At 36.5% G+C, this 12,676-nt stretch overlaps 1 protein-coding gene across 1 annotated transcript in view; it reads right to left on the bottom strand.

Moving 5' to 3' along the window:
* Positions 1-12,066, bottom strand: part of FRRS1 (ferric-chelate reductase 1) — a 32,095-nt gene extending 20,029 nt beyond the window's left edge. The window contains exons 1-5 of the mRNA XM_012730058.1: positions 11,871-12,066; positions 10,845-10,981; positions 9,694-9,788; positions 8,159-8,306; positions 4,639-4,821 (exon numbers count right to left, since the gene is read on the bottom strand). Coding sequence (XP_012585512.1) covers positions 4,639-4,821; positions 8,159-8,306; positions 9,694-9,788; positions 10,845-10,981; positions 11,871-12,066 — 759 coding nt within the window. The remainder of the gene's footprint in view (positions 1-4,638; positions 4,822-8,158; positions 8,307-9,693; positions 9,789-10,844; positions 10,982-11,870) is intronic.
* Between the last annotated feature and the right edge of the window lie 610 nt (positions 12,067-12,676).

The following is a 12,676-nucleotide window of genomic DNA, read 5'->3' as shown; positions in this document are numbered from 1 at the left end:
CTGCTCCCCACTCTGTCTTTGGTGAACCCTCTCACAGCCCCTGCACCTCTGGCCTGTACCCCAGTTCTGTATGCACAAATAATCTTAAAAAAAAAAAAAAAAAAAAACTTTGACAATAAAGACCTTTAAATGGATATGGTAGCGCTGAGTCCAAAGGAGAATTTTCCAAGCTGAGCAATTTCCAAGATCAAAGACGGAGAAGAAGTAAAAAGTTAATTAAAATTTTAGAAAACTCATGCACTTTAAGACTAGAAATTCCAAAAAAGAACTTAAATTTTGAAAGACATGCTAATGAAAAAGAACATTTTTCTATAACTGCTAACAGTTCACTAAAGAATTTGGAGGTAGATTAAAATTATCTCAATTGTATGTTAGGAAACCGAAATCATGGAGGCAGGACTAATGGAGGTTACCAAAGCAGTCCAGACAGAAGACAATAAATGTATATACCAAATCACAGGTACTAGCAAGGCAATAAATAGAATAAAGGAAATATGTCCAAGAGAAAATCAAAAGTATCTAGAAGATCTGTAACAATTAAACATACTGCACCCAAATCTTAATTTCCAAATCCTATTCTTATTTAACAGGAGAGGTCCTTTAAGAAATAATGAAATCCGGGCCCTCCCTGGTGGCACAACGAGTTAGAACGAGGCACTGCAAGCTGGCCACAGCTGCTTCAATGTGAACTGGATCCCGGGCCGGAGGTGATCCACGTGGCACAGCAGACCTCTCCTGTCTCGCAGACCTCTCCTGTCTTGCTCGCTCCTCCCCTCAGCAGTCTTCGTTCTGCTCCCCACTCTGTCTCTTATGAATCCTCTCACCCCCTCTGCACCTCTGGCCTGTACTCCAGTTCTGTATGAATAAACACATAAACCTTTAAAAAAAATTGAATGAATGAAATCCATCAAAGTATAAGATGAGCAGAGAGAATTTTGTTACATCAGAAAACAAGACATACTCAAAAACTAAAGGAGACAGATAAAAGGGTGCAGAGGGACTCCCAATGGCCACGTGTGGGTTGATGAAAGTATCAAAAAGAATGATGGTAATAAACTGTAATCCAACACACAAAAGTAGTTCATTAGTCCATAGACTTTAACTCCAAAAGCAAAAGGGGTACAGAGAAGAAAGTTCTTCCTTTCAAAAGAATGCCTGTTTATTAATAATTAGAAAATCACCATTTGCAGTCACCTAAGTAAAACTGATTTAGGAAAGGAAATAAATCACTATCTTTATAAAATGTTACTGGAGAACAGAATATTCATATAAAGCATCACATTACAGATTACTTATTAATTTTAAGAAAGAAAATATTCCTTTACAATGGCAATGTTGGCAGATGCCAGTGATTATACTTAGTTAATAATGAAAAAAATCTGCCATTAGTACCTCTTGATATGATACCCTGAAATACATGTCTATGTAGGAATTATGCCTACATAATTAATTTGAATATATCTAAAAATTTGGGAAGTTCTACCAAACAACTGGTCTGAAAAAAATTTCAGTAAAAAAGATAGGGCAGCTTTTCTAAAGTAAAGGAGATAAAGAGACATAACAACTAAATGTATTGAGTGACAACTTACAGGATCTTAGATCAGTTGCTTTTTTAATTATAAAGTACTTAACTAGGACAACTGAGGAAATTACATACATTGCATACATTGCAAATGACTATTATGTCATTATTAACTTTTCTTGATGTGGTAAAGATAATTTGGTAATTAGAAAAGTCCTTGTTCTAAGGAGAACATGAGGAACATTTTAGAGACAATGTATCATGGTATCTACAATTTATTTTCAAGTAAGTTCAGGAGGAAAGGTGTTTATGTATACCACCTAAGTCAATCTACACACATACACAAGTATATAGAGAGAAAGGAAATGAAAGAAAGTATAGTTCTTAGCATACTCAATATTCTTCCTATCATTTTAACAAAGTATCTGAGTTAGGGAAGATGTCTGTGCTCTGAAATTCAGTTAAAATTCACATTTTAGCGGGCCCTCCCTGGTGGTGCAGCAGGTTAAAGCACAGCACTAAGAAGCAAAAGCCACTTGCGCATGAGTTCCATTCCCGCCTGTCCAAGAGGTGACCACATGGTGTGGCAGACCTCTCCTGACCCGCCCGCTGCTCCCCTCAGCAGTGTACTTCGTCGATCTGCCTGTTCTACTCCCCACTCTGTCTCTGGTGAAGCCTCTCGCCGCCCCTGAGCCTCTGACCTGTACCCCACTTCTGTATGCGCAAATAAATAAATCTTTAAAAAAATTCACATTTTAGCAAGTCGTTAGTAAAATATGGAAAATGATACCTTTTATCAATTTTAGTGATGCAGTCTAATACCAAAACAATTGCTATCATTAATTTACATACCAAATTGAAAACAAGGTATAATTTAGGTTACCTTGTCAGTATTCATAACATAAGATACCTTCAGTATTTAACTTTATATTAAATACTGAGAATAGCATGTCAAAAAATATCCTAAAGTTTTTAAAATAACAACTAAAAATAGAAATAACCACTTCAAAAATATTTTTAAGGATAATTTATTTTCCCCAATTTAAGCAAACAGGTGTACAGATGATTTTAATCATTAAATAGAATTGCTCTGTAAATCAACTGCACCTGCATAATTAAGTCTTTCTTATAAACACTTTTGATGATAGCTATATTAGAAACATAAGGTTTCTAAGTAGGGTAAATTTATCTTGAATTAGAGATAAATGCTTTTGTGTCATCAATGGCTACAACTTAGAATAAAAATAACTGGTCTACCTGCAGACTACTTATCACTGCATTTGCTGCAACCACAGTGTCCTTCCCTCTTCCTGATAAACTTTATTTGACCATAAAGGAAATATGCTAATATAGTATAACCCTGAATTTGACTAAAAAGTGACTGGATTTTTTTTAATGACTAGAACATATATCTAAATGAATATGGTTTCTTAGACTTGAATCTTAATAAAACTATTACAACATGATTACCATTCTTTATCATTATTGGACTCATCTGTATCAATCTTTTTGAGCCAGTTCCCTCACATTCACACAAGTACTACCACCATCTTTCTGTATTGTTTCATGGTAAGATTTCATTTTTAACCCAGTCTCATGACCCCACTTGTGCACAAGCTTGGTTCATTTTTGCCAGAACTAGGAACGCCCAAGAGAATATGCAACAGACCTGGTGGCAGTTAGAAAAAGGAAATGTGAAACATCTTGAACAATTTCCCATAAAGGCAACTTTAAAGGGAACTTTAAAGAATTATAATTCTTATCCAGACTTCTTTCTTGTTGTATTTTTTAATGTAACATTGGTTTAGTTTCTTTTTATATCATTGATGTACCACTGGTTGGAGTAGTTACTAGTATTTTCTCAGTACAGGATCTCCCCGGCCAGGTATAATGACCATAGTGCACCTATGATTAAAGTTCATTATGCTCTCTCCACATTTCGTTCTTGCCCTTCTTCCTCCCCCTATGGAAGTCTCATTCTCGAGTCAACTTCCAAGGGTTAACTTTTAAGTTTGAGTTTACTTACCCATTTGTTTGATTCCTCTATATTTCATATATAATGGACACCATTCAGTATTTGTTGCTTAAATTTTTTTTAAAGCATGTGACATAGTATATCTTCTAGGTTTAATGCATATCCTTTATTTAAAAAAATATAACAAATGAATTCTAAAACTATATACTCACATATATATATTTCAAATATCACTCCCCCAAAACAGTTACACCTGGCTGCCTGAAATACTAGCAACCAGCAAGTACAAGGACTGATGTGACCAGAGTGCACTTTTAGACAAAACATTAGCTTTTCTATCAAGGGACCTCAGAATTCCAGAATTTCCTTTTTTTAATCAATTCTCTAAAGAAGTGATATTAAATGTAGAACCTGCCTAGAAGAAAACTTTCAAGAAAAGACTTCTTGCCTGTTCTAATGCCAAGCTTGTTTGAACAGGAGCTCCACAAATATACTTTATCCTTCTCCCTGAGAAATCAGGATGCGTATGCAGCACTTTCCTCTTCCACACCACAGCACAAGGCTTCCACCTACAAAATCATCTAGTCCATTCAGCACTACTCAAGGGAGAAAGAATCAACTTAAAACAAATACTGCCCTTTGCAGACCTGACAAAGGAGTCCACCAGTAAAGAACACATTTCGACTTGGATATTCTAGACTTAGTTCTCTTTGAAAAATGGACTGATGATTATCAAAAGGGGGAAAGCAATAGCAATCACTGCTGGACATTTGCCTTCTTATCTCTCTATAATACAAGAACTGTGTAAAATCTCCTGATGCTTGTGATACTTTCCAACCTCTTGTATTATAGAGAGATAAGAAGGCAAATAAAGATAGAAAAATAAAGTGGCAAATGTCCTGGAAATAAAGTGACTTTTCATTTTCTTAGGATAGTATATAACTACCCAACTGTTAAAAACATGCACCACTTAAAGCTATTTAACTTAGAAACTGTTTTATGTTTCTCCTGTCCCTCAGTCTCCACTGCTCCCTATAATAGATCATTTGACTCTGGAAGAAAGAGCTAAACCACCAGTGATTAGAACTCACTCCAGTGATTTTTCTTTTCATTACCACATATGTAAGTGAGAGGTACAAACCATCCATCGGTCGTGAGAAAATGCAAAGGATAAATAGCCTTCGCTAGGACCACTCATTTCAACCATCACTGACTGATCATCCGGCGTGAAGGACAGGAAGACACAGGCATGCTCCTTCTCTGGATCACAGCTCGAAGGGCTTCTAATGCAGAACTTCTTCGTACCACAATCCAAAGCACTGAACTAGAAAAATGACAGGAGGAAATAAGTCTTAACTAACAAACAAGCATTTCATTCCAATAACAGAAGAGACACTACTTTGAAGCACAGGTTCCAAGAAAAATAGCTTTTCATGACAAGTATTCAAAACAGGGAACAAAAGACACAACCCAAATTACAAGTGGTCAGCACAGCACTTGGGTTGTGAACATTTAATTTTAATTAAAATTTGGAAACCACACTAGTTGGACTGTAATTAAGATGATATTAAATGTTCCATTAATATGCAAAACACCTCATGTTAATTATGTTCTGGAGTAAAGTTTCAAGGAACATTGGTGCCCACAATGACATTACTTCTTTAAGGGTATTCTGTAGTTTTCAGATGGAATTTTTAAAAGCAAGTAAACAAACCCTTAGCAAGCTTCTATGTTTAGAAGCTGGGTTCTGCTTCTACAGTTCAGTTCAAATTCAATATTAAGACAATATTATAAAAAATGTTCACTCATATATATACCATCACTCTGTCAAAGATTACTAGAAAAAAACCACTCATTTATTTTCCTACTCTACCAATGTGTTCCCATACTGAACAAATCCGGGGTTCTATGTGACCTATGTTTCATTTCTAGTCTGACATTATCAACCTGAACTCTGGGTCAGGTTCTAGAGGTACTCAGTTCCACAAGACTCCTCCCATGTCAGGTGCCAATCACAAACCCTAGGTTGCCATCTGTACTTCTGGCCAGTCATAAATTCTAGGTTATCACAATCCACTCCTCAGATTTGATGATGTATTCAGATGCTCACAGAACTCAGGAAAACAATGAATCAGGGCCCTCCCTGGTGGCACAATGAGTAAGGACACAGCACTGCAAGTTGGCTGCAGCCACTTCAGTGTGAGTTCGATCCCCCCTGCCCGCTGCTCCCCTCAGCAGTGTATTTCAGTAGGTCTGCCTGCTCTGCTCCCCACTCTGTCTCTGGTGAATCCTCTCACCGCCCCTGCACCTCTGGCTTGTACCCTAGTTCTGTATGCATAAATAAGTAAATCTTTAAAAAGAAATGTCAGTAGCTATTTAAAAAATGGACCTACTAGATTACCAGTTTAATGTAAAAAAAAAAAAATAGAACTTGGGATGACAGAATTTCTCACCCTGGACAGGTTAAATTATGTGGGAAGGGACAGGGCATCTCAGAAGCAGCACCTTCCCAGCACCGCCATATAGTCCGTAACCCAGGAGCTCTCTTAATCCCGTACTTCCGGGGATTTTTATGGCTATTTCAACCTAGTTATAAACAATTATTAACTCAATTTCAGCTCCTTCCTTCTCTGGAGAATAGTGGGCAGGGTTATAAACCCCAATTTTAGTCTCTCCAGTGACCAGCCCCTATGCATAATCCCACCAAGAGTTACCTCATGAGAAAATGAAGACACTTCTATCAACCAGTAAATTCCAAGGGATTTACCTATATCACAGACATTCCCACCAGGCAGGAAATTACAAGGATTATTAGGAGTCCTGTGTCAGGAACTAGGATCAAAGGCCAAATATTAGCAAGAGCCAGTGACTATATTATACATAAAACTTATAGGAACTCTGCAATCATGGTATGATGGAGAAAATAAGCCACTGAAGACCAAGAAAAAAGGATGTGGGTCTCTTCTCCACCTTTTAATCCTCATGTTAGCTAAATAACTTATTATCTCAGGGTTTCTTTACCTTCAACTATTTAACAGGCACTTAAAGAAATAGACCCTAATGTCTCTTCTAGTTCTACAGATGCTGTAATCCTATGACACTGAATGAAACTGACTATCATAAAGACTGTAAAGTCTGTGGCACAGAAACATGATAAAAGGCTCCAACAAAAGCCATTTTTGTGAACATACAGGAAAACAACAATTTTCTCAATAGTTCACTAATGGGAATCTCAGTTTCAAACTTTTTCCTTCCTAGTGCAACTTTAAAGAAATAAGCATTAAGGCCCTCCCTGGTGGCACAGCGGGTTAAAACACAGCACTGAGAAGCTAAAGCCACTTCCGCATGAGTTTGATCCCCGCCTGCCCCGGAGGTGACCACATGGCGCGGCAGACCTCTCCTGACCCGCCCGCTGCTCCCCTCAGCAGTGTACTTCCTGGATCTGCCTGTTCTGCTCCCCACTCTGTCTCTGGTGAATCCTCTCACTCTCCTCATCTCTGGCCTTTACCCCAGTTCTGTATGAATAAATGAATAAATCTTTAAAAAAAAAAAAAAAGAAATAAGCATTAAGACCAAACCTAGAACTAGAGAAAAATAGCAATCTGTTTGGTTAAGTAAAAGTATTACATTCATAATAATGGAATCAGATATAACTGCCATACATTGAAAACATTAGCGGTTACACAGGATATAAGTACTTTAGTTTTCCCTATGAGAACAAAGATCTTTGAAAAAGAAAGGAAAGAGGAGGAAAAAAGAAATTAATATTCACTGAATACCTATTAAGTGCAAAGCAGTTGGAAACTTTCTATTCATTATAATGCTCAATGATCACAATGACTGTAAAAGCTACATATCATTATTTCTCATTTTAGAGATAAAAAAAAAACTGATAGAAAATGAAGTAACTTGTTCCAAAGTCACACAGAAAGTAGATCAATGAGGATCCAAGCCCAATTATTCTTTTCACTATAAAAACAAAATTGCCTTAAGACATTTTTTGATAGTTTCACCTCTGAATTAATAAGTCTAATTATCAGAACTGCCTTCAGTAAAATCCCTCTAGTATTTAATAAACATTAACCTTTCTAATACATATTTTTTTCAATCGTATATTTTTTTTAAACTAGATAGCCTAAATGGAATTTTGGGGGATAAACTTGCAGAAGAGTTTCTGTGGTTTAGCAAGAGAATTTATTCCTTAATACTCACTGATGTTAAAGAAATAGAATTTTAAGAATCAACATTATTTCAAGACTCTCCTCCAAATCTTCTCTAAATTTGGCTTAAATTTTAACTCCCTCTCCATGTTTGATATTTGGAAGTGTGCTCAAAAAAAGAAAAGAAAGAAAGCTTCTGCAGCTTTATTAGATTTATTTTCAAATGAATACATACCCACTGCTAGTGCAGATTTTGTGAATTCAAAATCACATCTTGAACAGGCTAGGTCTTGCAAGTCACTTATTCTAACCTATGTCATAATGTTGCAATGAAGGCTTCCCTCAGATTGCCTATAAAAAAACCCAAATGCTTGCAACCAGGACCCAATACAGCTACTTCTCCAAGTATTCTTTCTATTCTTTATCAAGAATAGAGCCAATTTTACCATGTAAGCTAATATGTTATGTTACATATGGTGATAACATAAAAGTGTTACCCACTGATTTGGTTAAATGCGACACTGGCAGTAATGTTGACAAAGGTGCTGTTGCAGCTTCAGGAGTGGTAAAAGGCAGTGCATTTGGCTGTGAAACTACAGGACCAGGAATCTTCACCCAGTAGCTTTTATACTTCTCAACCACTGTAACACTGAAAGGCAACGCCATTAAGATTAGACAAAATATTGATTGTGATCCACAACAATCAAATCAAAAATTCAAAGGAAAAAGAGGAATGATACAAGAACATAACACCTTACAGTAATACTAATACTGTCTGAGGTAAATTTCTAATGACGTTCTTCCATCCTGTCATTAAATGGATTTTTATTGTTCTCTCCCTCTTTCTCAATCTCACTTATGTTGGCTTTTCTCTTACCTGTCTGTCCTCTAGGCATAATCATGGCAGCCATAAATGCCAGACCCAGGGGCTCCACTGAATACATATCTACCCCCTGACATACAAAGAGCATATTACTACTCGTTTCATACCACACTCCACGAGGTAGCAAAGGGGATGTGTAGCAGACAGAGCAAGAAGCTATACAGAGTCTATATAAGTTATCTCCCTTCTTATTGGGGGTCACATCCCTCTTTTCACATTCCATACAGCATACAGGCACAAGGCTGACTTACTGTGTGCTGGGAATCTAAACAAAGTGAAGTAGAAAAATGGAAACATGACAGAAGAACAATTTCCTCTTAAAATAAAAGTCTACAAGGGGCCCTCCCTGGTGGTGCAGCGGGTTGAAGCACAGCACTGAGAAGCCAAAGCCACTTCAGCATGAGTTCAATCCCCGCCCTGGAGGTGACTCATATGGTACGGCAGACCTCTCCTGCACTCAATGCTCCCCTCAGCAGTGTACTTCATCAGTCTGCCTGTTCTGCTCCCCACTCTGTCTCTGGTGAATCCTCTCATCACCCCCAGCACCTCTGGCCTGTACCCCAGTTCTGTATGTATAAATACAGAAAGCTTTAAAAAAATTAATAAAATAAATAATAAAAAAAATTCTGTAAGACCACAGCGACCCACTATATGGCTTTATTATATTCCATTCCTCTTGGCACAATGGTTTAAGGAAGAAGCATTCTATGAATTTATAATCCTGAGGACATGCAAGCTCTTATTTTCTTAAAATCTAATCTGTAAAGTCTAGCACTACAAAATCATCATTGAAATTTCAGAAAACATTTCTTATACTAAGACAGGAGTAAATCTAAAAAACCAATTAATCCATATGTCATATAGATTCAAGTATTAATTGATGGCTCTTACTAGTAGTATGAAGGCTTACAAAATTTCATTCACTCAACAAATATTTATTAATTGCCTATTAGGTGCCAAATCCTGTACTAGATACTTGGGTATATACTGGTGAAAGAGAAAATAAAAAGGCAAAACAACAACTTATATCACAAAGGTTGTGTCAACTACACCAAATCTGTCCTACGTAGGTGAATGTCCAATACATTTTAAAAATGATGCAAATCATTACTGTTTCAATTATTCTATTATAGAGCTGCAAACTTTTACTCACAGAAACTGTATGTGATTCGGGGCACTGCTTGGAGCATTCCAAAAGACTTCAATTTCTGTTTTCTTAGATGAACTTGTGTGACTCACAGCTGATCCCTGAAATAAAATGAAAAGGAACTACCAGTCAGTCACTCAGTAGCTAGCATGGCTGACACCACTATCATTTTGCAAAGTAATTTATAGTTGCATTACCTTGGCATTCTGATAAAAACTATTCATTTAAAACAGGGACTCAGGTTGTCAATAACTACATATCAACTGGTTGATACCAGACTATCCACTGACTCCATGAATAAAATTAAGAGTCAGCAGAAATTTAAAAACTGAAAGAAGTAAAGAATACTATGTATGTTGATGCTATGTAGAGCCTGCTCATTATTATATTTATACTATAATTTTATATTCCTTCCATTAATAGATAGAGATAGAATACAGAAGATTTAGCAAAAGAAAAAAAAAACACTTCCAAGAATGTAACATTAGATTTTGGTAATTACTTTCTCTTAAAAACATTATTTCCTTCTTTTATTCACCTGGAAAACTTCTGCTCATTTTTTTTTTGAGTCTTGGAGATCACCTTCTCCAAGAAGTTATCTCTCAATTCCCTGAAGCCTGTGAGTGGCATGCCATACTATGCCTTCATCCCACTCTGTGTATGCTTCTAACTTACCACACTGTTCTACTTACATCTGTCTTATGGGTCATATATTCCACTTATGTGTATATGTATATGACCAGATAGTCTACTTATGTGTAAGGCTATGAACTTATGAAGAAACAAGAGTTAATCTTGTTCATCACTATATCCCTTGCACCCAGGACAATTCCTGATAAAATAAACTAAATGAATGATAAAATTAGGTCTTCGTTCCATTCAAGAACTCTATTTTCAATAGCTACACCCTTCACAAATCAATAAATCAATATTACATAAAATATCAAAAACAAAGAACTCTTCAAACTACTTTCCTATCTTCCTTAGGATGTTGATTTGCATATATTGCCAGTTGTGACATGAGGGGAAATTTTAGTCATTAAGAATCTGTGTAGTTGTCTTCAACAAATCCGAAATGTCCTTTATCTTGTAAGTACCACCCTGTTGTGAAAAGACCCAAGGGAAGTGACTGACAGAAATCAATTTCAAACACAAACCTGCACATCTTCACAGGTCAGAAGCTGTGACACTTGACTGTCAATCAGTGTGAAGGAGCCAATAGGAAGGCCACTCAAATCCTCAGCATTACGGGCTTCCAAGAGAAAGCCTTTAAATACGGGCCCTGACAAAGTAACTGAGAAAGGAACAACAGATAGGTTAAGAGGGTCAGCAACATCCCAAAAGGAAACTATTTAGGGGAGACCTGACAATTAGGATTAGGTGTATGTATACAGAACTACTCCAGGAAAGAAAACACAATTCATCCTATGGACAAACAGGTTCTAAACTTGTTAGAACATAGAATATTCACTCTATGAGATGTTAATGACTGATACACAGTAGGAAAAAGGTTGGCGATGGCCAGAAGGTGGCCATGGGATCAAATTAGTTCAGAAAATGCTAGATGAAAGTAAATACTCCTTTCTTTACTTCAAAACCATAGCCCATTTCACATCATCTTTGCACTATAAAACTCGAAGAGATATGTTTTATATAACACACAAGAGCATTCCAAACTTACTTTTCCATATACACTTTCTGTACAAAAATCTATTTATATTTTGCTTTTCTAAAGTTGCAGAAAAGAGTTTGTAAAATGCTATTTTAGGTATACCTTTAAGAGTCAGATTACACTGTGCCCAATGATTCAGGGAAATGTAAGATTGACACTGTATCAAGAATGATAAGAGTTTGTTACATCTTAAGCCAACAAAAACACTTTATTTTCCACTTCTATTGATTAAGTAATAGTACTATTAATGATGACACATTAAATCGTGTTAAGAAAAAAAACCATGAAAGCCTGTTTTCAATGGAAATTAATACTACTTAATTATATACTATTTAAAGAATACAGTCACCTGCAGTAGTTAAACACAAACATGGTATGTATAGAACGATGGTAATTTACCACAATGAGATGAAAAGACTAAGTTGAAATTGCATAAATCCAACCTTAATAAAAATTCAATATACAGTAAAAAAGAATGAAACCGCTACAATTAATAACAGCAGCAGCATACCTTTGAGCTGATCTCCAGGTCTGAATGTCATCTGACTCACTGAAATGTTGTGAACTGGATCTGTGTGTGGAGTATGACCATGTATAGGAATCATTCCATTGCATGACTTTGCTACTTTTCCATTGGGATAATTAGCAACAGAACTAATGTGCAACAGAAGTATGAAGGAACCAACGATATGTCCTGGAACTGCCATCTCAAAAAAAGAAAGTTAAAGCACATTATTTTCTTAAAAATATATTTCTTGAAAATATAAAATATTTCATAACACAGTATTATGATTCTAGAAAATGACTTGCTTTCAAAATCAACTAACCACATTCACAAAAAGTACAGAATGGGCCCTCCCTGGTGGCGCAGTGGGTTAAAGCACAGCACTGAGAATCTAAAGCAGCTTCCGCATGAGTTCGATTCCCGCCTGCCCTGGAGGTGACCACATAGCGCCGCAGACCTCTCCTGACCCACCCGCTGCTCCCCTCAGCAGTGTACTTCGTCGATCTGCCTGTTCTGCTCCCCACTCTGTCTCTGGTGAAGCCTCTCACCGCCCCTGAGCCTCTGGCCTGTACCCCAGTTCTGTATGAACAAATAAATCTTTAAAAAAAAAAAAAGTACAGAATAAGAAGAATGTGATATGTGAAGTTTGACCTGTATTTAACTATCAACAGTGCCAACTATCACTTGTGAGATTTTTTTTTTCACTCGTGAGATTTTAAGCAAATCTAATAGGCATCCAATCCTTACTTGAAAAATGAGAAAAATTAGACCCACCTTTAAATAATGGTTTTAATAAAATGAAGATAATAAAT

Source organism: Condylura cristata, unplaced genomic scaffold (assembly GCF_000260355.1).
Source record: "Condylura cristata isolate star-nosed mole 26May11 unplaced genomic scaffold, ConCri1.0 scaffold00026, whole genome shotgun sequence".
NCBI classification, from domain to species: domain Eukaryota; kingdom Metazoa; phylum Chordata; class Mammalia; order Eulipotyphla; family Talpidae; genus Condylura; species Condylura cristata.
The sequence above is the reverse complement of the archived record's forward strand: the minus strand, read 5'-3'. Positions and strand labels throughout refer to the sequence as shown.